Source organism: Ambystoma mexicanum, chromosome 1p, assembly GCF_040938575.1.
Source record: "Ambystoma mexicanum isolate Mex_15411 chromosome 1p, UKY_AmexF1_1, whole genome shotgun sequence".
Lineage (NCBI taxonomy): Eukaryota > Metazoa > Chordata > Amphibia > Caudata > Ambystomatidae > Ambystoma > Ambystoma mexicanum.
In genome coordinates this window covers 1,286,608,611-1,286,635,941 of record NC_090921.1, presented here as the reverse complement: position 1 = coordinate 1,286,635,941, position 27,331 = coordinate 1,286,608,611, and the positions used below count along the sequence as shown (strand labels likewise).

General features: G+C 46.7%; 1 protein-coding gene across 1 annotated transcript in view; it reads left to right on the top strand.

Moving 5' to 3' along the window:
* Positions 1-27,331, top strand: part of TSKS (testis specific serine kinase substrate) — a 667,857-nt gene that overhangs the window by 548,493 nt on the left and 92,033 nt on the right. Inside the window, exons 3-6 of the mRNA XM_069649410.1 lie at positions 9,925-10,023; positions 15,355-15,438; positions 16,766-17,097; positions 17,441-17,635. Coding sequence (XP_069505511.1) covers positions 9,925-10,023; positions 15,355-15,438; positions 16,766-17,097; positions 17,441-17,635 — 710 coding nt within the window. The remainder of the gene's footprint in view (positions 1-9,924; positions 10,024-15,354; positions 15,439-16,765; positions 17,098-17,440; positions 17,636-27,331) is intronic.

The window sequence follows — 27,331 nt, the reverse complement described above, 5'->3', positions numbered from 1 at the left end:
CCTGGAATGTTAACAAATCATAATTAGTTATTGCATTCTATTGACACATTTAGCAGCAATTAAAAGGTCCACGTCGTTGCATGGGCGCCTGATTGGTTCCAACGCCGGTCCGACGTGCAGCTCTGCCTCAGCACTATCCGGGCCCTTGGCCATTCTCGGGTTTCTCTGGCAACTGTGTCCTGTCCATCCTAGTCATTTGCTTCTCCAGCCGATTAAAAAATAAGGATTTGCCATTGTGGATCACCTTCAGTCTCGCAGGGTGTATGAGCATATACTTGAGACCCGCTTTCCATAGCCTTGTCTTTGTAACAATGAACTCAGCCCTTTTCTTCTGTACTTGAAATGTATAGACTGTGTAAACCGCTACTTTCGCTGAACCTCTTTATATCTGTCCACCCTCTCTGGAAAAGGCTAGTATCTTTTTGCAGCCCCTGTAGTTGAGCACCTTGGCTATAACCGGCCTGGGCGGCATGCCCAGCGGCGGTCTCCTACCAAGGGACCGGCGTGCCCTTTCGATTGGGAACCCCTGAGAAAGTTCTGCCGCACCAATTTCCTGCAGCAGTAAATTCTTCACATAGTTAGTGGGGTCCGCACCTTCGGCACCTTCCGGCACCTTCCAGCAGTCCCACGATACGTATGGTATTTCTACGTGCTCCCCCTTCTGCTTCTTCTGCCCGGTCTTCTAGCAGCTTCACTCTTTGCATCAGAACATCCACATCCTTCGTAGTCTGCGCACGTATTTTGGTGTCTTCCTTCAATCTTGCCATCCAATTTGGTTTGTAACACCCCAATCGCATCCAGTATCTGTTGATTGCTTGGTCCTTGGGTATCTAGAGACTGAGACTGCTTCATTGTCTTTTCCGTAGTATTCTCCACCCGGGGTGTCTGGCCCGTCGTAAAAGTCTCAAGCGGGGTCTGCTTATTTTTCATCTTAGCTCCTTTATTCGACATTGCCAACACCAATCCCGCAAGGTCCGCCTGCACTTAGGGAGCTTCAAGTTTCCTACACGGTAGACTGCGACTCTGGCTTCACAGCCGCCTCTCAAGCACGCAGGTTGTTTGTAGCTGTGCTGTGCCCTCCAATGTGGACATCTCTGTACTTGCGGGGCCTCCTCCTGCCACAACCCTTCTGGGGTCTCGGTTATGTCCTGCTACAGGACCTTGGTAGTATCGTGACTCGCTACTCTTGTGCACCTTTAGCGGGTCCATGCCTCGGACCTGTTACTTCAGTGGTTTGCGCAGCCCAGAAACCTCTGTTCATGACGCGGCACTCCAGCTCCCTCTGTTTGTTGTTCAAGTGCCTCTGGTGGTTGCACCGCAAGCGCGGCAATGCCCTCTGTACCAAGGTCCGTTTTAAGCAGGGCCCCAGTTTAGTCACCAGCCAGGGGTAGGACCGGTCACTACCCAATGGGGCAGTGCTGTTCTCGCCACTGTGCGGCGGTACTTGCACCTTCTGCGTTTACAGCCACTATCTGTACCATCTGGGACTCTCTGCTATATCCATTATAGCCTGTTTCCGCATCCTACGGAGTTCTGGGCTGATTGTGTTAAATTGTGTTAAATGCCCTTCAGCCACTTGTCCTCGTTCCGCTTGTCTGTGTTCCGCTTCTTGGGCTCAATCCGTCTTATCCCTTTATTCCTTCAGTTGGCTCTCTATGGGCACCAATGCTACCAGGGGTCATGTGACCTCGTAGCTTTATATGGGAGTCGGCTCCTCAGCATGCTTAAGCACAGTTTGGTGATCCCATCAGCATAGTTCTACAGCTATTATTGCTATGTAATATCAATCTGCCGCCACGTGCTACTGCGCCAGTCTTCACCCCGAGATGGCACAACAATATTTTTTAGATCAGACGCAGATCGGTTTGCAAAGAAGACTGAGTGCATTTGAGACCTTTTTGACCCTGAACGGCATGAAAACCAATGTCGGGAAATCTAAAATGGTGGTCATGAAATCAGCCGGTAAAAGGAAGTGTGAGAGGTTTGTCTGGAGAGTGGAGGATACCCCTCTAGAAATTGTCGACACCATTAAATACATAGGTGTGACAATAAACAGGAGTAGAAGTTAAATAGACCACTACCTATACCTTAGATCCAGGTTGTCAATACTGATAAATCAGGGAAGGAGCTTCAACAGGAAATTTGGGAAATGGAGCCAAAGCCATCCTCCATCTTTCCTTCTCAGTGTGGGGGGATAAGTTGGAAGGTTTGTTTTGGCGTAAGGTGTTCAAGCTCTCAAATGGACTCCCAACATGTGCAATAAGGCAAGAGCTGAAATTACAATTGCTAGAGTCCATGGTAATATGGAAAACGATGGCTCTGTATTGAAAATGCACTAAGGAGTGCTTAACTCGACCATTTGAAATCTTGAATAGTTGCCCGGGGCATTTGATAAACATCTAGGTTGTTGGAAATTGAAAGTGGAAAACATCTTGAATGGGAGAGGTATTGAGGTTCGTGAATTAATGAGTAATCCATCAAAGGTTAAGAAGAAGCTTCAGGCTTGGGACTGGATCGATACTAAAGAGCGCTGTGCAAATGATAAATTGGGGTGCATGAAAATTGAAGATGGGAAAGGCCTTAATGTGCTTACAGGTTACTTGCAAAAGTTCCCCTCGCCAAAAATTTGAGATATGTTACTCAGATGTCGTTTAAACATTTTGTACACAAAGGAGGTTCAGTAGAAGCGGAAGATGCGAAGGGTCCAAAGCCCTCAGTGCAGATTTTGTAATGTGGCCATTTTGGTGGAATCTCCCATGCATTTGATAATGGTCTGTGAATCATTAAATCAAGTGACAAACTTTTTTCTGGAAGGCTATAAGAATGTGAGGGCGACCTTATGTTCACTTGATTGGTGGAAATGGATGTTGATGGGTGAGCAAACAGGCTTGGTAATCGCAGCAATGAAATGTTGAAATTGTACTATTAGGTAATGATGAGGGCGACAAAAGATTCTTTTGTTGAACTGATTACTGAGATTAAGGATTCTGGAACTGAAAGAACAAACTGTTTATGAACTTCTAAATGTGTGATGGGGATAGGGGATTGTTTAATTGTGTTTTTTTATGATTTGATTGTCAAGTGGAGGATCTTGTAAATGTTAAAGGTTTAACTGTGTCTTGTTACAATATGTTTGTTTTTGATTACAAAACCAATAAAACAGTTTTTAAAAAACAAAAAAAAATCCATTATAGCCAGGATGACTTGGTCATGGGGTTAGTGACAGATGGAGAGACTGAGGAGGAGACCGACCCACTCCCAGACCTCTTGCACACTGAAGCCTCAAATGGGTCAGTTGAAGTTGTCAACCTTGCAATGGACCTGTCAGAACCGCAACTGACAGACTGTCACTGTTTACTGGGACAGTTTGCCAGTCTTTTTTCTCTGACTTCAGGTCACGCAGATTGGTGCACCCATGATGTGGACATTGGAGACAGTAAGCCGTTGAAGAGCAGGATTCACTGGATGTCCAGTTAGGTCAGGGCACCATCAAGGGGGAAGTTTCCAGGATGCTGTCCTTAGGAGTGATAGAGCAATCCCACAGTCCCAGGTCTAGTCCAGTGGTATTGGTCCCTAAAAAGACCAGTGGTGGGAAGACTGAAGTCTGCTTTTGTGTGGACAACAATGTGCTCTATTCTGTCACAAAGACAGATGCTCACCCCATTCCTCGGGCAGACAAGCTCACTGACAAGCTTGGTGCTGCTAAGTTTGACCTCAAGACAGGCAGGTCGGCTTGACAGACGGAGCGAGAGAGAGGTCAGCATTCTCAACACCAGAAGGACATTATCAGTTCACTGTGATGCCCTTCGGATTGAAGAATGCCCCTGCCACATTTCAAAGGATGGTTAACCATGTTTTTATCTGTACTAGAAAACTTCAGTGTCGCCTATTTGGACGACATTGCAGTGTTCATGGGAAGATCACTTATTGTACCTGAAACAAGTGCTTAAGGCACTGCAGAACGCAAGTCTGTAAATCAAGGCCATGAAGTGCCAGATAGCATAGGGCACAGTGAATTACCTAGGCGACCTGGTTAGTGGAGATAAGAAACAACCTCTTAAAGTGGAGGTACAGGCTGTGAAGGATTGCAACATCAAAGGAGAGAAGGGTAGAAGATGCACACACCTAATTCAGGTGAAAAGAGTCGGTAGTAATTAAAGGACACGTGTGAATAGCTTATGGGTGCGGGGGAGGAAAAGTGGCCCTGGCACAGGGCTACCTAGATAAACAAAGGAGGAGGAAAGAGGATCCAAACTGGAACCCTCCCGTCCCCTGCACACCGTAATAGTGCGTCGAAAATACGCCTCAACTGCAGTTTCAAATAGTATTCGGTATGAACATTTTTATCTTCAAATTTCAGTATAGCAAGACAAGATTAATTGTGGGTTAAGTAATGACATCCATGCTGTGAATGTACAAAACAAAGTGACAATTTATTCAAAACATAGGAAACACAGGAAGTTCAGTTCTTTGGAAAATGGCTGACGCGTTTCGAGAAGTGAACTCTCTTCTTCATGAGCCTTTAGTCTTGTGCATGAACTAAAAGCTGAATTACCCCACCTAGGCAAACGCAAGTGGAGGGCCTCCAGTGGCGTATCCCTCACAGCAGGAACTCACAGCACAACCGAGGTTCATTCTCTGGGTCCTTCCTCATAGGTCACAGGAAGAGCCTCGTTCTGAATTACAAGGCGGGTTAACCTCGTTCAACTTTGGTGAGGACAATTGTGTACATGTCTCTCCCACTGGAGACACTTCATCAAGGGGAATGGGACCATTGCCATACCCCTGAATAATGTAAAATGCAAAGAAGATAACTTGGACCCCTGCCTGTCAAACCTCCTTTCAGAATTTGAAGAATGGATTGTGCATGGCCCCAGTTCTGAAAGTGACATACTGCGGTCAGGAGTCATTATCCAGACAGACACCTGTGTTAGCACAGCTGAACTCTCAAGGGGTAGAGCAACCTGTCTTCTATATTAGCAGGCGATTGACAAAAAGGGCAAGCAACTGGGCCGTCCTTGAAAAAGAGGCGTATGCGGTCGTGTGGGCAGTAAAGTAGCTGAAACCCTGCATCTTTGAGCCACACTTTGCTATCCAAAAAGACCACTGGCCTCTTCGATGGTTAATGGCCATGCAAGAGGAACCCTAAGCTTGTGCGTTGGGCCATATTCCTACAGGAATTGGATCTGGACATCCAGCACAAGCCAGTCTCCCAGCATGGAAATGCAGATGGCATCAGCCGGTACTTTCGCCTAGATGATGAACCAGGCCCTCAGTAGGGTGGTGGTTCACATGTTGAGGCTGGGGCATGTGAGGAATTCGATCAGTGGTGATTGTGCGCTCGCCTGGGCGTTTACAATTGTTTTATTAAATGGAATGATGACAGACCAACCTCAAAAAAATGTTGGGGCTAATCCACAAACATTTTCGTATGCTCACAGCATGACGAACACATAGACATGTGTACTCTGGCTGGACACAGCCTACAGGCACAGTCCCCCCTATCATATTTAGTTGGGAAATGACTGCCAGGGGTATACGATGCATCTACAGAAGGGGAGGACCAAATCTTCCCCCTTACATGGTCATCCTGAGTAACTAACAAAGGCTACATGGATCCACTGTGCTCTTTTGTTGGGCCCACTAGCTGGTGGCAGCGATTTGCATAACAATTAGAGGGCAGTTCAAACAGGCCCACGTGGGGCCTGGCTGCAGACATTAACAAAGGAGACAGGAAACCCCAACAACCTTTCATATGCAACTGTGTCAACCTGAAGCCAGCTCCCGCCGTTATTTAACTATGACAGTGAGCTGTCATGTCTGGGACTGTGTGTTTACAGTAGTTCACCCCGCAGGGTGGCCCCATTGATAAGGTACGAAGATGTGGCTTGCAGGAGCTCGAGAGTCTTGTCTCACCGCAGCTTCAAGGGAGACTTGCCGCCGTTGCTGTAATCAGGAACCAGAGAGAGATCCATTAACCAGAGAGACTCTTTGATCCAGAACAGACAGGAAGATGGGTGTGACTTAGTATCACATGTTTTCACCCCTTTACCTTTCCTGTTGCAAAGCACTCTGGTTATGACCTCATGCATATAGGAGATTTTTGGTAGGGACCCCAAGATTGGTTCATTAAGATGGGCTTACGCTACACCAATCACTGTGGCACATTTGGCTTTAAAAGTGGGCTGGGCCCTCTTTTGGCAGATCATCTGAAGACTTTGCAAGGAGTAGCAAGAGGAACTCAACATTGGACCCTGGCTGAAGGTACAGTTTGCCTTACATCTTCCGCCAGTGAAGAAAGGCCAGGACCTCAAAAGAGGGACGCAAGATCCCTTCCCTAAAAATCTCTGAGGGAACAGAGGGAGATACCGAATACAGAGGACTCTCTAGCCACTCCAGAACCAGTACCAAGCCAGCATGCCCTGCTAGGCTCTGCAGTAAGCTTCCTAGGTGCAAAGCGCCAGAAGGTTCATGAACCTGAAACAAAGGACAAGGCAGCTGCCTGCAACACACTCCTCCGCTTGACGGCCGTCCGCATTAAAGGATGACACAAGCCCATTGAAGAAGCTGGGAGAAGTGCCTCGAGCGAGCATCTACCAATGTCCATCTATAAGTAAATTTTTGAGCCAGTAAAGTTCTCCGGGCTGCAACTGCTGCAACGCTGATTGCTGTCAAGCTGCCGTTGTTTAATGACATCCGAGCCATTTTGACCAGTGCTTCAGAACCGCCAAACAGCACTGAGACAACGATTCGTGACCCCGAGCCGCTGTGCAGGCCAGCCTGCAGCCGTTCGTCCAGCTTCACTCCCTGAATCGTCTTGCCGACTGATACCCATAGCTGACTCCCCTCTTGAACTCTGTCACAGAAGCCTGCAAAGTGCCCTGAAGCCGACTCAACCCTGTCGAGCACCAAAAAGACCTACATCACTAGGTGCATTGTGGTTCTGTCCCCATGGTCTTTCCCAGAAGACCCCTAAAGACAGTTTAAGACCCATTGCTCCCTTTGTGCTGAAGCCAATTAACCTTGAACTGCGATTATTTACCATACCGACTACCATCCTGTCAGCATGCAGAGTGCGTCCCTTTCCCTTCTTTGAAACTGTCTATCCTCTCCATTCCTTTACAGGGTGGGTTGTTTTTCGTAGTGTTGCTTGAACTTTCTGTTGTGATAACAATACATTAGATATTCTTATACAACTGAATCCCTCAATCCTTCACTAGGCCCAATCTCCAGTCATTGAGCAGAGCAGGCCCTCTCCTAAAGTCCTGCAGTATGGTCAACTAATCTGAATATAAGCTTTCAAGATGAAGTGTTTCTGTTTCTTTTGTAATCAAAGAAATGTGATCCTTTGCTGCCAGGGGGAAGTGATCCTGCCCGACCACCTTCACTAGAACTTCAGCATTTGTATACTAGAGTTCAACATTCAGCGATTAGGTCTTCCAGAAAAACACCTCCTTAAACTTAATTTTTTCAGCAGTCAAAGATTTCCTAAACGGTTTGCAAAGAGTTTCCCTATGATCAGATAATTCGCGTCAGGTTGAGATGTGAATGCAATAGTCTACCTTTCAATTGGCAGATGGGGAGCAGGTGCAAGCAGATCTAGGTCACCTGGCCTAAGCCCCGCCCACCTGGTGCCTTCCTGCCTGCCTCTCTTTTTCACCACTTAGCAAGCCCTGCCCACCTGGTGCCTTCCTGCCTGCCGCTCTTTTTCACCACTTAGCAAGCCCCGCCCACCTGGTTCCTTCCTGCCTGCCGCTCTTTTTCACCACTTAGCAAGCCCCGCCCACCTTCTTAGCCCTGCCTTTTCCTTCCTGCTCTTAACTGTTAGATCAATGGCGTCTCTCGCCCGGGCGTCCTAAGCGAAGGGCAGACTAAGAAAAGGGCAATTCCTGTTTGGACCTGTTCGAACAAGGAGGACCCAGGGCCCGACCCCCTGCTCAGAAGCAGGTAAGCATGCACCAACATGTGTTACTCCCTCTGGTCCCTCCGTGCTGTTCCCTTTTTGCTCCCCCATTCTCACACACAGGTGTTGACTGTTTGCTTGATTCTTCTACCCTGCTCCCCCCATCACCCCACTCAAGACTACTTCTGCAGGAGTCTGTCCTGATACATTCTGGTTTCACCATCACCATCTTGTGTCCAATGCTGGATTTGACTTTTATGGACTTCATTCATTCATGATGCGTCACCCTTTCTCAACTCTCATGCTGAACTTCCTTTGTATCTTGTACTCATGGTGGCCCTGAATCATGCTGTTCCCATCTTCATCTTGAATCCTGGCTTGCAACATGATGTGTTACTACTGACTTCTGCAATTGTATTCACTCTCCCCTCTTGCTTCTCCACTCTTTTTGACTGCTAAATCTCTATTCGCCCCTCCTTTCCCTTCTCCCTTTTCCTATCTCCTCCCCTTACTTTCTTCTATGCACTTACTCTATCGGAATTGTCCCTGGACCTAGTATGATAGCAACCTCGTCTGTCTCCTCCCCCCTGCCCTTACTGGTTTTTTCCTCCCCACCCCCCTCCAGCACTATCTGAAATGTCGTCAGGCCTAGTATGATAGTCGCTTGTTTTGTTCCTCCCCAACCTTTCTGCACTCCTCTTCCTCACCTCTTGTTTTTTTCCGACTCTACCAGAAATGTCGTCAGGCCTAGTATGGTAGTCGCCTGTCTGTTTCCATTTCCTTCGCACTCTCCCTCTCCCTTCCTTATCTATGTCTTAGCTCTTGCACCATCTGAAATGTCATCAGGCCGAGTACGATAGTTAATTTCACATCCTTACTGTTCATGGCCTGTAAGAATGTCATTTTCTTTTCCCTTGTTCCCTCCCTGGCCTTGAAGCGCTTTGAAACACATTGTGTATAGGCGCTATATAAATAAACATATCATATCATAATTGAACCGATGCACAAATCAGCATTGAAATACAATTTATGGGCGCTGGTGAACTTCAAATAAAATAAAGAACATTAGCTAGAAAAGCAAGTGAAACAGACGCCTCATTCTATCAAGGAGCTGATTATTACTTTTCATCAGAACAAGATAGTCCTTCATACACACCATAAATATCTGACTTATTTACATAATGTTATTGCTGATTTACATGTTAATCCAAGAATTCCCTTACTGATTTTCAATCCTAAACCTTCCACGTCAGCAAAACTATTAAGATATCACATTGGAACAAGAAATCGGTTGTTGTTTTTCATATGCAATGCCTTGTTCAGGGGCCTTGTTGCCAAACAAGCCATAGCAAGGTTGCTAGTTTGCTGCATTCATCTGTGTTACCTGAACAACCAGTTGACCTCTTCCAGGTGAATCCAGGGCTCGCCCAAAGTAGTTCAGCTACCGCAACATTATTCAGAAAATTGCCTATTGGTGAGAAAAGCATAGCTGCAACATGGAAGTCAGGCCACACCTTTACAAACATTACTGTATTTGGTTCTTATGCTATGGGGGATGCCCACTTGGGATATGCAGCCCTTAGGAATCTGTTTTCATGAAGGTTATATTTAGTTTCCGCTTCTTATCTCCTAGGAAACAACAGGTTTTGAGAGTACTGCTGGTTATTCTATCATAGCGGTTAAGAATTAGGAGGAAGATAATATATTTAAATGAAAAGTTACCTGCCTCATTATTGATAACCGATCCCCACGCGCCCTACTCATATTTTGATAGAGGTTATACTCTCAAGTAAAGCAGCGAAGAGAAGGGATAATCAGAGCTATTTCCATGTCACACTGAAAAAAAAATAGTTTTTTCTTTGCAAAAGAAGAGACATTCTATTATTTTATTATTTTTCTGAAAAATCATGAATGCATCTGTGGGAATAACCTTGCAGTTATTAAACGCTGATAAAGATAGCCATGATGGAGAATTGCTACTACAGGTAAGTTTACTTTTCCTTTTCTTTTCTGTCCTGAAGGAAGCCGCGAAGAGCTCTCGCCTCGGGCAAGCCAAGGACTCAGTCACCGACCTGAAGAGGAAAACTAGCAAAATCAATCGGAATGTCAAAATCCTGCAGGTTTGTATTCAGCAGTAAATTTCTAAATAAGATCCACACTGTCCACTCTACCATCCCCCGGTGACCTTAAAATGTGTAGCACGCTACCAGTGCTTTGCACCGAACATTACTAATAGTCTGCCAAGAGCCAGACATTATAGCACACACTCCCTGTGTCCTGAACCCAAGGCTCAGTAGATATTGAACACACTAGAATTCTCTGCCTCCAACTTCACTCTACATTCTGCCAATGATCTCCCAATGTTTTACTTGTTGACACAATGTGCCTTACCAGTAATGTCCATGCCACCAAAACTTTCTGTTCTACCATTAGTTAGAACCACATTTGCACACGACCAGCACAATGTCCGATAAACGGAATTCCGCTATCCTTCACAAGGCCCAACTCATGGGTATCACTGTTCTCTCACAAAACAATCGTCCTGCCACCACGCCTGTGCATCCCCCTCCTTTGGCCGATCCCATTTTCCCTGTGCCTTCAACACCCACCTCGCCCAGTCACCTGCTTTCCCCCAAGCATTGCTGGCAGAAAGCTGTTTTACAACATCAAAGACGTTCCTTTTAAGGCAATGTTGTGAAGTCTGAGGCATTTAGTGGTTTGGATTATCTTTCGTTTGGAAAACCTTGTGTGATTAAGATATGTTGTCTTCGTATAGCCACACCTTGCTCAGTGGTCGGCTTATGCCACTTCAGCCAGGGGTCTTAATAAGGTTCTCAGTAGCTGGTCCACATGGGAACAGGGCCAACTGATTGGGCAACTCATGTGGCTAGCATCAGCCCCTGTGTCATGGGACAGCTTAACGGCTCCTCACAATAGGGCCCCAACAGCTAAGAGCCCAAGGTGACCATGAAGAATGCAGGGGGTGCATGTAATGGAACCAAAAGCGAGTAAGGAGGATATGGTACTGGTTGTTTTAAGGACATTGACAAAGGTTCTAGGTACCACTTAAACAAGCCCATTCTCCATTTCCAGCCTACTTTCTAGACTACAGGGGCAAGTCAGAAACTTAAAATTCCCCACTACCAGGTGACTTCATTTAAAAAACTGAATTTGAAGTTCTTTTAGCTGAGGAGGGGGACACACGTGTCCTAAATAAAGTAAGATTCCAAATGTTCTTAAAGCTAGTCAGTCCACAGTCAAATCCCCTACAAAGGTTGATAAACTGGTCAGCGATTGAGGGGCTGGGGATGCCCAGCAACCTTCGTGCTGCAAAAATGATCTGCACCAGCCATTAATGAGGTGGAGCTGGCTATACCCCACATATTGAAATGGGACGTCCATCCTGAAAACTTCCTGCATGAGTGGAATAAGCTATGAAATGGTGGCTGCAGTCAGAGGTTCCCTGGGGCATCCCAAACTGCCTGAGTGCTGAACAGATGATTACCATGCCCTGAGCCTCTGCATTCCTCATTGCAGTCAATGCAAGCATAACAAGTGTAAGGTGGCAAAACAGAGTGATTGTTAAAGCCATCTCAGGCTCTGTGTCTTCTGGGAAGTGATCCAGCAGCAATCCCTCCTCAGCCACAACTAGTCTCCTCCAATGCCATGTCTTATAAAAGCTAGTAATGGGGGATCCTCTCCTTTGCTCTCTGTTGCAATTCATGCACCTGGAACAAAGAATACTGTATGGGCCAGGCTTCATCATGCTTCAGTGAAGTGGGAGCTGAAATACTCACTTTCTTAATGGAGCTTTTCAGTACTTGTGGACTCTCAGCTTGTTCTGTTTGCAACCAGCCACAGCTCAACCTGGCACCAGTATATACCCTGGTACTCCGGAGGTTGGCTTCTCCATGGTGAGGTGTCTTTACGCTTACCCTACCCTCCCATTTATTACCAAGTTCCTCTACAGTTCAGGCATAGTACCCACTGCCATCAAGCCCCATTTGCATCAGACGTGACTGGCCAGAATCAGGAACCTGAATCTACTTAAGAAGTAGGATTACCAAGCAAAGAGAGGGATAGGGTAGCTGCAGATCTTCCAACAATCATTTTCAGGACTGTTATGTTCCTGTGAATCTAATCTTCTATCTCAACCTCCCAGTATCAAATGTTAAGGTCATGTAGGCGCAACCCAGGGTTGTCCTTGGAGTATCAAATTGATCTTCTGTCCCCAATCTGATGTAATTCAAACATTATTTCGATGGGAGCATTAATCAAATGTAATTACTGTGGAAATTACTTTAAGCATATGGAAACCTATGGAAGTATTCCAGAGGAGTATTTTTGCTGTTGTGAAAATAGGCCATGACAGGCCATTTTTGAGGGTCACATGTTCCCTCAAATAAGGGGACCGCTTGCTCGGTGCTATCCTGTTTCCAAAGGTTCTCTTGGAACTCGTCTTCCAGTGATTTTAAATATATATATATATATATTTGTTTTACTCCTTTTTATTGGCATTTAACAACAAAAACAACAGTTAGCACTATATGCATATAATTCCCCCATCCCGCCTATCCCCAGTACACGCAGATGTTCTATAGAGTCTGCCATAGTTATTACATCCTTAACATGCATATGCTTCATGCAGTATAAATAAATTGGCTCCAGTGAGATCACCTTCTCTGTGACCATCAGTAAGATCATCATCTCTGTGACCGCCAAATAAGAAAGGTAATGGACTTTTGGACCTGTCATCTTCCGAACTGTACAAAGCGCCTTCAAAGAGCCAATTCTATCAGCTAGCGTTCTAAAGGTTCTCTCAAATTTCCATATCAAGCAGGAAAATATTCTCTGTTTTCTTTCAACATCTCAAGGCAGTGCCGAATAAATAGACGGAAGTGCAAAGAGCCCTTGCGTCCTTCTAGACTAAGACAAGGACATTAGACTTTCTCTTGTTAGTCTTTATCCTTATGGTGCTCGGGGGTCTGGTGAAGCGAACTTAAATGTGTCAAACACCGTATGGGTACTTTCTTGAATTGTACTGGCTAGAAGATCCACTATTTACCCCCCATTTGGCGAGACGAGGGAGGAGTTTGTGAGAGTGCTTACTCAAACAATGTCAAAGTTACTTGCACAGTTAGATCAGTGGCTTTATTGCATAAGGTTATGTTCTACTACAAACACCTATCCTCAATATCTGGGCCAACTTTGGCTTCAAACATACAAACTGGACCATGTACACATATAGATCTGGGTTGAGGCGCAACGGGAGTGGATGGGATGATCACATCAGGGAAATGTGAGCGCATGGTTTTGGCTGCTGGCCACGTTTCAATTTTGCACAGCTCTTATAGCTGGTATCTGTCCGAAGCATTCAATTTAATAGAGAGACTATGCGCTAGGGTTTATAGAAGTAGCACCATTCACATAAGCAAAACCGTACAAAGAAATACACAATTTGCAGCATGTCACCACCCAAACTAAACTTGTAGTGCTGCCTAATACCTCTTATCCCCTTTTCTCAAGAAAAACTCTGTCTCCTTAATTACTTGAATATGCAAATTGACAATTCTAACCTATAACATTATCTCAAGAATATATCAAGGGACAATACAAAAGCTCTGCAATTCTGCCCACACAGAAGTCTGAAAACGTAGGTCTCGGGAGGATAGCTCAGGGGCTACGCGCTAGCCTTGGAAGCAGCACGACGCGGAGCAACACAGGTTCGATCCCCGGATCCGCAGCTTAGAAACCTCTGGGTATAAGCACGTTATAAATAACCCATTACATTACAATGATCTCAGAGTTTAGCTAGTAAGCGAGCTGAATGATTTATGAACTAGCTGGATCCTTACCAGGCAGACTCAGCCATTCATTTTGTTGAGGTCAATAAATGGAATACTGTTTAACTGTGCAAACGGGACACCTGTTATTTGCAATGCTACAAAATGGCCAGAATGGGATAAGCAAGTGGCATATAAAAAGCATGTAATCATTATTATAATGCCAATATGACTATTTACCATCCCACTCTTAAAAGTATCTTGAGAAGGGACCTGGAATTCCTTCTTCAGAGTCTACAACTTTGTCACAGTAGTCCCTGATGGTGGCCTGGGTTTCAGTGGCCCTGTTGTATGGACTCCACCATGCTCTGATTTTGATCTCTGTTTCCCTTTTGCAGGGTCAGTGTTCAGTCCTGTGTGATAGACTGGAGCAGAGACGTCAAGCGGCAGACGAACTTGAGGAATATTGCGGTCACCTGGAGGTATTCCCTAGAGTCTCCTCTCCGAAGTGTTGCAGAAGCCTGGCATCTCGCACTATTATTAACTTACTGCCCTCACGGCAAAACCCAGGACATATGGTTTTTCAGAGCAAATTATCTTTGAGTACTGGGTGAGATATAGTTATGACAAAGACGAGCAAAGTGTGCGTGCATCAGAGAAAGTGATGCCCAAAATGCACAGACATATTTCTAACATTATGCACTGGATGGGAGACGAATGCACAAAAGGATTGGCCCCCATTGGTGGAGCAGTTTATGAGGTAGAAACTCAGGACTGGGTGCACCAGAAGAAAGATATGCACCAGAAGAAAAGGCCATGGCATGATTGTCTTCCATGGCTCTGAGGTGTTTAGTCACGTGTCTTATCAAAACAAGAGGGGGTACCATGTGAGGTGGAACACTGGTCACAATAGATATGGAGATTGTCTTTCTTTACCTTGTATCGCATGGGAAGGCACAGAGGGTTAGTCTGAGGTAGTGCACGGTCAAGATTCATTGTTGGAAAAATGGTTGAAGGGTGGAGCTCAGAAATCACGAACTGGAGACCTAATGTCACACCTACTTGGTGAAACGTTTAGGGTGATCTCCAAAGAAGGCAGCTATACTGTTACATGGCTTGAACTCCTTATCCAGGTGACACCATGGGAAGTGTTCCAGTGGTTACATTCTATGGGGAGTGAAGGAAATAGAATTCTCCACTGGCACCATAAGAGTTGGCCCTCTACAGCGGGTTTGGGATCTATTGCTCTTAAGTCAGAAGAAACGCACCAGCACAACAGGGCATGCAATACCAACCCTGTAAATCTTGGAGGATTAACAGCCTCCTGGGAACTTAGTATGAGCTCATTCAGGCTTCAATGAAGGAAGGAATTGGAAATCAATTGAAAAGCAAGCGGTTAGGGGTTAGGTGTTGATCTCTGAGTGTCCAACGATCTTTCTGTCTTGCCCTGGATCGATTATACATGGTGAAAACACTGTAGCATGTTTAGGCGGGCATGCTGCGTGAAGGTTCTGAGAAGGTGCGACTCTAGGACATTATCAAGTGGGGTTTTTGAAGAAACACTGACCAAAAACGTCAATGACTACACATGGATTTTGGCAGCTAGAGTTCAGGAAAACTGCAATATCCAGGAACTAATGTAATATAGATCATGTGTTTATCCCACAGGAGAACTGCCGCAAAGTGAGAAAGTCTGTAGAAGATGCTGAAATCAAGACCAGCGCTCTGAAGCAGAATTCTCTATTTCTGGAGGTAACCAGTGGAACATCCAATGTGCCCGTCTCGTATTTATTTTATGTGTTTCATGTAGTACTGCATGCAGTCAGGAGGCCACTTCAGAACCTTATTATGTGAGTTAAAACGTCTATGTACTGTAATCAAGTGTAAGCAGGTGTGAGAGGCCAGGATAGCATTAGTTTTAGTTTGATAAGTATATCATTTTGTTTCTAGAGGCCAGGTCATTCTTGCTGTTTACCATTGTATTTACAGGGCAGACTATACAAAACAGTAAATTAATTCCAATAAGGGATGACCTTTGTTTGGAGGGGTTACAGGTCATTTGGTCGAAAATAAATGGTCAACAGGACAAATGGTCGACGCAATTTGGTCGAAAGACAAATGTTGGAATTTTTTTTTTTTTTGTATTTTAACTTTTTTTTGGGGGGTCTTTGGGGGGTCCCCCCAAACCCCTTTTTTTGCTAAAAAACCCTTTTTTTCCTAAACGAAAACCTGAAAAATATATATATATAAATTAAAAAAAAATTCGACCATTTGTCTTTCGACCAAATTGCGTCGACCATTTGTCTGTCGACCATTTGTCTGTTGACCAAATGACTGGACAGCGTTTGGAGGTGGGCCAGCCTCTTCTACTCTTGCAGGGAGACATATTCTTTTATGAATGAGGTGGTCTGACAAGTCAATGTCCGCTTCCAATGCAGACCCTTGCCACCATGGGCAATATTGCAAGAGGATGAGGTTTTTTCCTCAACATTTTCCTACTTTGTGGCTTTCAGATGTTGCCCGATGTTCTGCATTACTGACTCTTTCTTACATCCGCATTTCTCTCTTTCATGTAACCTCTTCTGTTCTTTGCCCCATTTCTCACTTTACAACTTCACTTTACTAACTCTTCATCTTGAGAAATATTCCTTTTTTTGCTCCATCTATTTTCTTCCCTTCTTCCTGTTCTGATCCAGTCATTGCTTTCTGAGCCTTCGCGCTTTGGCCGTTTGCCTTTTGTCCTTTGTCTGTTTCCTCTTTCTGCTGCCCTCAGGCATTACTGTGTCTTCTTTCCCTTTCATGTTGTTCTTTCTCCTTTTTCCTTTTGCCATTCATCTCTCAGAGGTGCCGAATCTCATAAATCTGTAAGGGCTAGTATGTTCAGAGATTTGATGCAAAAAAGGTGTCTGTGTGCAGTGTCCCCTAAACCTGATTGAAACAATTATGCCAGATAACAGTATTGCATGTTGTGTGTTAAGGTTAGGGATAGCAGGAATTTAGTTTAGCAGAACATTTGAAGTCACTGACCACCATGTTGTCCTTCCCACCCCTCCCCCATCCCTCTAATCTGTCATTCTAGGAGAAGTTAAATTATCTACGTCAGCAGGTGCAAGAGGAGGACTTGGGCAAACGGGAAAAGGAATGGCAGGAGGTGGAAGAGAAGCTGGCCGCCGGCTTTGCTAAGGACACTGCAGACGCGCTCTTTGTCCCGCTGTCTGGCTCCCAAAAAATGACTCAGGGCCCTGAGGACTTGCGGATCCGAGAGCTGCACAGGGCAATCACTGTGATTGTGGCTTCCATCGGGAGCCTGCAATATAACTTGGAGAAGGGCTCCCAAGAGGCCAGGCGGGGAGTGGAGTTCAACCTGTTACAGGAAGTGAAAGCCATGTCGTCTGCACTGAATGGTGTGAGGTATCATTGGGTGGCTTGCCCATTGAGGAGGTCTGGAATACTCGGGGTGGAGTGTTGGCTTTGGAAATGCCAATCTATCACTGTACCTTTTATGCGTATTGGCGCTGAGTTATAGTAGTCCCGCTGCAGATATAATAGTTTGGGACAATTATGATACTCTCTTTCCTGGCATAGTGTGGAGTAATACTGACCCAACTGCCTTTTATGCTGCAAACCATGACTAGATTGTTTTAGTAGTACTGATGCATCTGACTAAAGGGGAAATCTGGGGTTATAGCGACTGAACTTTAAAGGGATAAGTAGGCTTCCAAAATAATGTTTTTTTTGTCTCCTCCCTTTTCAGAGATAGATTATTGGATCTGGAAGGAAAGTTTGAGAAAAGCCACCTCTCGCACAAGGATGTCCACAGAATAGTCAGTCATGTCAGTGGTCGCTTTGATGCTTTCCTGCCACAGTGGGAGCGATCCCAACGAGAACAGACTCAGATCACACAGACGGTCAAGGAACTGCAGTCTAACACTGATGAAATTTCAGCCAGGTACTGCCACACCCAGAGATTGCTTGAACTACTAGTGTCTACCTTCTGTCCTAGGTGTACAACCTATGAATGTTTGGATTTAGATGTTTCTAATTCAGTGTTTTAACTTCAGATGTGTTGTGAGTCTACTTTGTAATGTGAATCACTTCCCATGGGTGGCTTTGCCAGGCCATTCAGGAATTTTGCAGAGAAATGTCTATGAATGTGTTGATGTAGAGTGGGATTATGCATTAAATTCACATACTTGTGTAGAAACTGTCTTGGAGATTACTAGACCACCACATGGAAAGTTCTCTACTTCCTAATGCCCTCTCATTGTTTTGTTAGTACATATTGCAAGCCATTAACCCTCTGAAAGGAGGCAGGGATGTGTGTTTGCATCATGTATTGCCAAAGGAACTCTGAAGACACTTGCATGTCATGTACACTCACTGGCCCGATCAGGTGGCAACTATCTATCCGCATCCTATCCTGCCTCAAACTGCTGTGCTATCGAATAGTATCAATAGATGTAGCTGTCCGGTGTAGCAACATAATATTTAGCATTTGCACTCATGATGTTGCATGCATTCCACGTGATCGGTACATGCAAGGAATGCCACTGTCTCTTGTACCTGTACAAGTGTTCTATTGCCTCTTGGGTATGAGGGCCACACAAGTGCAATAATTGTGACCCAAACCACTGTTCCCAGCTATGTCATAAAGTGCCCTTACTATTCCTGCCCTTGCTATATGTATAATGAGGCATGCCTATATATACCCTGGGAGATGTAAGGTACACATTGAAGACCTTGCATAGGACCTGCTATTGTGAGGATTATGAAATTCTCTGGAAGAACCCTTTGGCAAAGAAAGTCAAGGCTGACAGCACATTGACTAGGGGTGGTGTGGCATAGATTCACATTATGGGTTTAGTAAGTTCTTCCTCTCATTGACCCACTGTCCCCAGTGTGATATGGGGCAGGAAGCAGTACTTAAGAGTGACCTCTTCATCAGCTCATTCAAATAAGATTATTCTCCTTCTATTGATCAGTTCCCTCCTCATCATTTGGTGCAGCAGCAGGATGCCTACTGGACTGGCCATTTAGGGTCTCTCTCTGTGCTGGGCTTTAAAATACTTTGCTTTTGGTGGTGGTTATTGGGGTACACTGTGTGCTTCTTTGGTTGGAAAAATCTGTTGCACTCTGTTCCGGGACATTTGCTAGACATTGTGAGGAGAGCAAATGTTGAAGGGCACTTTCTGGAGAAAATCCGGTGGGCGGGTTTTGTAAATTAGGATTTACGTGCATCTTTGCTTGTTTTCTGTGGTCACTCCCCCTTTGCATGCTTAATGTGATGTATTTGCATGCTGTCACGATCTCATCCCCACCGAGGGCTCACGGGGCCCTGAGGACCTTATTCGGCCCTCCTCGGATTCCTTGGAGTCAGTCCTGGCGATGTTGGCATCGTTAACACATGCTGGGACGGGGTTTCAATGGGCAATGGCCAAGTAGCCCCCATGTGGAATACAGCACATGCTTCGCGTTATTCTGCTTTTGCAGTGTGACGTTCACCGGGTCCTGCTCTGCATCCAGACCTCAAGTGCCATCGCCATCCTTACCTGCTCTGCAGCATCTCTGGCACTCGAAGTCACACAATACAAGAACCAACGCCATCCTAACCTGCTCGGAGGCATCCTCTGGGAATCGAAGTTGTCCAAGGCAAGAACTATTGCCATCCTTACCTGCTCTGCAGCATCCTTCGGCAATTGAGTCCGCCAACGCTCGTTGTCCTTTTCCACTATCTTCAAGACATCTTTCGTCTCAGGATTCCAGGGAACCATTCACCTTCGGATCTTCTCGACCTGTAGGACGAGCAATAGCACAGGTTAGCCATTTGAAGGACGCTATCAGTGCCGCTTGGCGTTCCATCTTACCTCTCGAATTCGGCTCCGGCTTCCATCGCATCTCTTAGCACCTGCAAGAAGAAGCGAGAAGGTTACTAGTGTAAAGCCAAACTAAGACATTGTTTTCTCCAAATAAAACTTACCTGAAAAGAAGGAGTTGCAGCCGGTCTGGACTCCGGTCCTCGCCACTGAAGAAACTCGGCGGTACAGAGCCATTAACGACACACCCCTGCTCAGCGCGGCAGGATGGAGAGTGCACCCTTATAGAACGCAAGGTGAGAAACATCTCCTGGGGAAACTGCAAGGGAACTCGGGAGGTGGGTTGCCAGGGAGAGAACAGCAGTTAAACTTCACCTCCTATCTTCCAGATCGTATCCTCGACAGTCTGAACTCCAAGAAGGGTGACGAGGTCCCGAAGAGCTCACCGGCTTGTCGTGAGGCATCCCCGTGGAAACAAGGTGAGCGTTACAGAACACGAAGCCCATAACTAAAATATCCACCTGGGCGCCTAGTATGGAGACTTCGGAAACAGACCAGTTAGCCCAGCTGTTGGGGCAGTTGCGTGCGAAGGTCCTTTCTGTGCGGCAGGAAACTAATGCGTTGCGAAGGGAGCTAATTGTGGCCAAGGAGAGGACGGATGACCTTGGGAGACAACTTCTCCAGTCACAAGCAGGACAAGCCCCGTTACCTGGAATTAGTCAGCCCACCTCAGCCACCGCAAGCAATCCGGTTCAGATCAACTTCCCTGGGGGAGTGCCACTGGCTCCTCCGGAACAGTTTGCGGGAGACCCCCGGCGATACGCTACCTTCATGAACCAATGTCGCCTCCACTTTCTGTGTAGGCCTGGGGCGTTTACTCCAGACCAATCACGTGTGGCCTTCGTGTTATCCTACCTTAGTGGGAGTGCTGCAGACTGGTCGGTACCATTCATTAGTCGAAATGATCCTCTGTTACAAGATTTTGATGGGTTTCAGCGAGAGCAGGAAAAACTCTTCGCCCGACGTCACCACAGGCAGGCTCTAGACAACAAACTTTTGTCCCTTCGCCAGGGGAGCCAGGATCTGCTGACTTATATTGCAACCTTCAATAGACTGGTGGTCAAGGCAGACTGGCGGGAGGACAAACGGACTACATTGTTTCACCGGGGTCTTCGTGGGGAGCTAAAGGACATTCTGGCCCAAGTCGTGGACCCACCCAGGGATTGCGCCGAGTTCATTAACTTGGTGGTCCAGTTGGATCGCCGACTTTAAGATAAGAAGAATGACCGAGGGAAATCGGATTTACGCCCCTTATTCGTATGACCCAAAGATCAAACTTGGCGGGGCTCCGACGGGACCAATGAACCCATGCGGATAGGAGGAGTCTGGCCCCCTCTAACCAAAGCTGAACGTGATAAAAGGAGGGAGCTACACTTGTGCCTATATTGTGGAAAAGCTGGCCATTTACTAAAGGAATGCCCGGTTAAACCACCCAGACGGACCGTCAGAACGACGGATAAAGAAACCCTTTAAGAGGAATCGGGAAACGACCAAGCTCGACAATTGTAGGGGTCCAATTGTCGAGTGAAGAAATCCAGCTTCAGACCTCCCATTTTGCGCTACTGGTGATCTTAATTTCCCATCAACAGCCGTCCAACATGTATTCATTGGAAGCTTACATCGACAGCGGAGGAGTGGGGAATTACATCGATCAAGATCTTGCAGCAAAGATGGGGCTAGACCTTTGTCCCAAGCCAACCGCAGAGACAGTAACCACTGTTGATGGTATGGAAATTGCTTCGGGCCTGTATCGGAGTGCACCACCGAACTCACCCTCCTGTGCGAAGATGGGCACCGTGAAATCATAGCCTTTGATCTGATTAAAGCCCCTCACTTTTGGCTCATCCTGGGAATGCCGTGGCTGGTCGCTCATAACCCACGAATTAACTGGCGAGCTCGCGAGTTGGTCTTCGCCCACAGCTGTATGCACACATGTTACCCGAAGGGGCGAAAAGCACAATTCACAAGTTCCCCGGTTCAGGAGGGAAGGGCGCATGCCCTCGGAGGAATCGTGACCCTGCCGGTCCAGTACCAGGATTTCCAAGATGTTTTCCAGAAGGAGCAAGCAAACACCTTACCCACTCACAGACCTTTGCCAAATCGATCAGCAGCCCGGAGCCCAGATTCCATGTGGGCGCATCTATGCACTCACTGAGGCCGAGAATCAGCACCTGAAAACTTATCTGAAGCAGTACCTGGCCAATGGTTTAATTCGCCCGTCCAAGTCATCGGCTGTGGCACCGTTATTCTTCGTACACAAAAAGGAAGGTGATCTGAGAACGTGCATAGACTATCGTGCATTAAACCGCTATCCACTGACTTTGATCCCGGAGTTGCTGGACCAGGTAAAAGAAGCCCAGGTCTATACAAAACTGGATCTGAGAGGGGCCTATCATCTGGTGCGCATCAAAGAAGGGGATGAGTGGAAGACGGCATTCTGCACCAAGTACGGCCTGTTCGAGTACCAAGTAATGCCGTTCGGCCTATGCAACGCCCCCGCTGTGTTCCAGTATTTTATGAATGATGTCCTCCAAGAACACACCGATGTCTGCGCTCTTGTATACAGTGACAACATCCTGGTGTATTCAACATCTGAGCAGGACCACATTGGGCACGTACGGGCAGTCCTGACCAAACTTCGAGAAACCACCTTTACGCGAAACTGGAAAAGTGCTCGTTCCACCTTGCAGAAGTGGAGTTTCTGGCCTTCACCCTTCCTCCCAAAGGCATACGAATGGACGCTCATAAGGTGGACGCAGTCCTCAATTGGCCAGCCCCCACTTCAATCAAAGGAGTCCAGAGCATGTTGGGATTTGCGAATTTCTACCGTCGCTTCATCCCTGGATTTTCCCAAGTTGTAGACCCGATTACCTCATTGCTCAGAAAATGCAACAAGACTTTTAAATGGACTGAGGAAGCTGAAAAGGTGTTTCAGGAACTCAAGACAAGGTTCACCTCCGCCCCCATTTTGCGACACCCACGGCCAGACCTACCTTACATTGTAGAAACTGATGCGTCCAGTCTGGCAATGGGGGCGGTTTTGTCCCAAAAGGACCCACTAACAGGCCAATTGCACCCGGTGGCCTTTTGGTCACGAAAGTTCACACCAGTAGAACTCAATTACGCCATCACCGAGAAAGAGTTACTGGCTGTTAAAGCTGCCTTCAAGCACTGGCGACACTACCTGCTGCAGGCCAGGCACACCGTCGCCGTGATAACGGATCACAGAAATCTCCAGTGTCTGAAGGGAGCAAAGGCTCAATTGTCACGGCCGCTGCGCTGGGCCCTTTTTTTTTGCAGAATATGACTTTGTAATTACGTACCGACCCGGAGTTAAGAACGGCAAAGCTGACGCACTCTCTAGCATGGGCACAAATGAGATGGCTCACATGCCGCCAGATCCGGTGGCCATTATCCCAGAGAATAGAATCCTAGGCATCACATCTACCATGACCCACAGCAAACTCCTATACGAAATTCGATAGGTGTTCACACAGGACCAGCTACAAGAATGAGGGTCCAGGGGGGAGCATTACTGTGTCAAGGATCAACTGCCGTATTACCGAAACCGGCTGTTCGTACCTGTGAAGGATTTACAAGGACAAGTTATCTCCGAGTACCATGACTCCCTCATGGAAGGCCATCCAGGAATCGCTAAGACCCTGGCCAAGATAAAAAGAAACTAATGGTGGCCAACTTGGCGCAAGGATGTAGTCGAGTTCGTGTCATCTTGTGGTATCTGTGCCCAAAATAAGTCTGTCAAGCAGAGACCCGCCGGGCTCTTACAACCGTTGGACATTCCGCCAGCTCCATGGCACACCATGCCACTAGATTTCATCACCGATCTTCCTCCATGTCAGGGCTACAATACCATCCTGGTGATCGTGGACCTATTCTCAAAAATGGCTCATTTCTTCCCATTTAAGGGTCTACCATCTGCATCCGCCCTCGCCAAAGTCTTCCTTGAACATGTAGTGCGCCTGCATGGATTCCCTTCGGTTCTAAAATCTGACCGTGGGACACAGTTGTATCTAGCTTCTGGAGGAAATGCTGCTCATTGGCCCAGATTGACATCCGTCCGTCCACTAGTCACCACCCCCAGACCGACGGCCAAACGGAGAGAACGAATCAGACTCTTGAGCAATATCTACGCTGCATGCTGCACCAGGGTGAAGGTGATTGGAAAGAACTCTTATGGATCGCCGAGTACGCCTATAATAATTCACTGCATAGCAGCACGGGACAAACCCCATTCTTTACGGTGTATGGAAGACACCCTTGTACTTCTAACTTAGACGTCCCCATGACCCTGGAAATGCCGGCAGTCGAGACCTTGCACACAACCATCACCCAGGCCTTTACTGAAGCTCAAGAACACCTACAACAAGCTAAGGCACGCCAGAAAAGATGCGCAGATCAGCTTCGCTCCGAAGCCCCGGTCTACCAGGTGGGAGATTTGGGGTGGCTGGCCGCCAAACATGTACCAATTAAAGGAACGCAAACATTTCGCCCACAGTTCCTGGGACCATACCCAGTGGAAACCATCATTAACCCAGCAGCTGTGAAGCTGACGTTGCCAGCCCACATGTGAATACATCCAGTATTCCATGTATCTCTCCTGAAACCAGTCAAGCCAGGTACCCGTGTAACTACTCCACCTGAACCGATCATCATCCAGGGGGAACCGGAATACGAGGTGAAAGACATCCTGGATTCTAAGTATGTGAAGTCTAGACTCTACTACCTAGTAGACTGGAAAGGATACGGACCCCAGGATACAACGTGGGAACCCAGTGAATACATCCATGCTCTGCATTTACTCCAGCGTTTCAACAGAATGTTTCCCTCCAAACCAGGACCAGGCCGGAGAACCACTTTGAGAGGGGCCTTAGGGGGGAGTGCTGTCACAATCTCATCCCCACCGAGGGCTCACGGGGTCCTGAGGACCTTATTCGGCCCTCCTCGGATTCCTTGGAGTCAGTCCTGGCGCTGCTCGCATCGGAGACACATGCTGGGACGGGGTTTCAATGGGCAAGTGTGGTCGCCCCCATGTGGAATACTGGGGAACTGCATTCAGCGGTCTAGCATCCCGGGCGGGGCCCGCCCCAAAGGCACCTGGGATACCACCTGGCTATTTAAACCATGCCCGATCAGAAGCACATGCTTCGCGTTATTCTGCTTTTGCAGCGTGATGATCACCAGGTCCTGCTCTGCATCCAGACCTCAAGTGACATCGCCATCCTTACCAACTCTGCTGCATCTCTGGCACTCGAAGTCGCCCAAGGCAAGAACCATCGCCATCTTTACCTGCTCTGCAGCATCTCTGGCACTCGAAGTCGCCCAAAACAAGAACCATCGCCATCCTAACCTGCTCGGCGGCATCCTCTGGGAATCGAAGTTGTCCAAGGCAAGAACCATCGCCATCCTTACCTGCTCTGCAGCATCCTTCGGCGATTGAGTCGCCCAACGCTTGTTGTCCTTTTCCACCATCTTCAAGACATCTTTCGTCTCAGGATTCCTGGGAACCATTCACCTTCGGATCTTCTCGACCTGTAGGACGAACAATAGCACAGGTTAGCCATTTGAAAGGACGCTATCAGCGCCGCTTGGCGTTCCATCTTACCTTCTCGAATTCGGCTCCGGCATCCATCGCATCTCTTAGAACCTGCAAGAAGAAGCGAGAAGGTTACTAATGTAAAGCCAAACTAAGACATTGTTTTCTCCAAATAAGACTTACCTGAAAAGAAGGAGTCGCAGCCGGTCTGGACTCCGGCCCTCACCAGTGAAGAAACTCGGCGATACAGAGCCATTAACGACGCGCCCCTGTCCAGCGCGGCAGGACGGAGAGCGCACCCTTATAGAACGCAAGGTGAGAAACATCTCCTGGGGAAACTGCAAGGGAACTCGGGAGGTGGGTTGCCACGGAGAGAACAGCAGTTAAACTTCACCTCCTATCTTCCAGAGCGAATCCTCGACTGCCTGAACTCCAAGAATGGTAGAGAGGTCCCGAAGAGCTCACCGGCTTGTTGTGAGGCGTCCCCGTGGAAACAAGGTGAGCGTTACACATGCTTTCCACCCACCTTGCTCATGTTTTGTACAATATTTTGTACTCCTTTTATAAACTGCTGCACATCTGAGATGTGCAGTTCTGTGAATGAGGGAGAGAGGGAGTGAGAGAGGGAATGAGGGAGGGAGGGGGAGAGAGAGAGAGAGAGAGAGAGAGAGAGAGAGAGAGAGAGAGAGAGAGAGAGAACATTCTGATGGGAGCATTGAGCTTCTGACTGTAAACTTGGGATAGCCTGTAAGTCCCAAAATGAGTTACTGCAAATAAATGAAGAACATCAGTCACAAAACAAATATATAACAAGAGTTTATTTTCGCTTCAAAGTTCTCAGGTTCAGCTATGTCTGCGAACAGTCATTGAGAAATTGAGCAATTTACAGGGCGGCCAATTATCCTCTTATACAGTTCAGATTTGCATCGGTTGTGGTAATAACAGATGGTTTCCGACCTGCGTAACGTGGGCATTATCCATGGAAACACATGGATCCTCGCTCTACGCCATGTCTCGGGAGGATAGCTCAGGGGCAATGTTCTCGCCTTGGAAATAAGACGACACTGAGCAACACGGGTTCGATCCCCAGGTAGTGCTTAGAAACCTCTGGGTATTAAGCGCGTAACAAATAACATATCATATCATGTCTGTACAATTTACTGTCTCAGAGCAATATGGTTCCCCCTGTGCCCAGTACAAGGAGACATTCCCATCATATCTTATCTGTGTTATTCTTATACCAGAAGGGCACTTCGCATTTCAGCTTGGTAGTTCAATTATCCCTCCCTTCCTAGAATGTGCATGGTACATCATGTTGTCTAAACATTGGTCGCGCAGTTAGCTTCGGAAATCAAAGCAGGAGACAGGAAGACAAAAACTGCCCTTTATCTCCGTTCGTGCCTGCATGTTCAAGGCTCGAAGCTGTTAAATTCGATTAGCTAAGTATTCCTTACAGGAACATGTCCACCAGCCTTTCAGACTGCAATCATTTCCTGCATGCAACATGAAAATATAGCAAGTGAGGAAAGAAACCAAAATGGAGTCTGAAGGGCGCACTTCCATGTGTCCGCCTAGGCTAACACAGAGTAACACAGAATGGATGCATTTTCACAAACCCTACTTTTAGCCTAAACGAAGACATTGAAGTCATAGATTATCATCACTTATATTGATAGCTATAAATTGTCTAATCTCTACATCCTGCATGATCAAGGCATTAGTCACATCAATAGGAGGATAAGGTACAGGTTTCAATTTTCCCAGAGAGCTAGAGCAGCAGTTACCTAGTATAGAACCTAAAACTGGTAAACATTGTATACAGCAGCAACAAAACAAAATCACGACAATGAAAATGGCAAATGCAGAGAATATCTTCCAACCCCAGGTTCTAAACAGATTCCAAGCCCATGTCCCAATGCCCCAATCACCTTCATCGACATGGATTTCAGAGCCCAGTGCATGTAATCTTTTGATAGCCTGAAACACCGTAGGGGAGGAGTCGGGTATATATACGCAACACGAGCTAACATGACAGCTAAAACCATTCTATTCTGAAGAGCAACTAATCTAATAGCTCTAACTTCATATTAAATATTATGTCAGTAGTTTCATGAATGGTTTTCTCTAATACTCTGGCCGACCTTCTAATATCTCGAGAGTTTATTATTTGTCCCCAAAAAGGAATCATGGATTTTGCTACATCCCCCAATATCTGGAG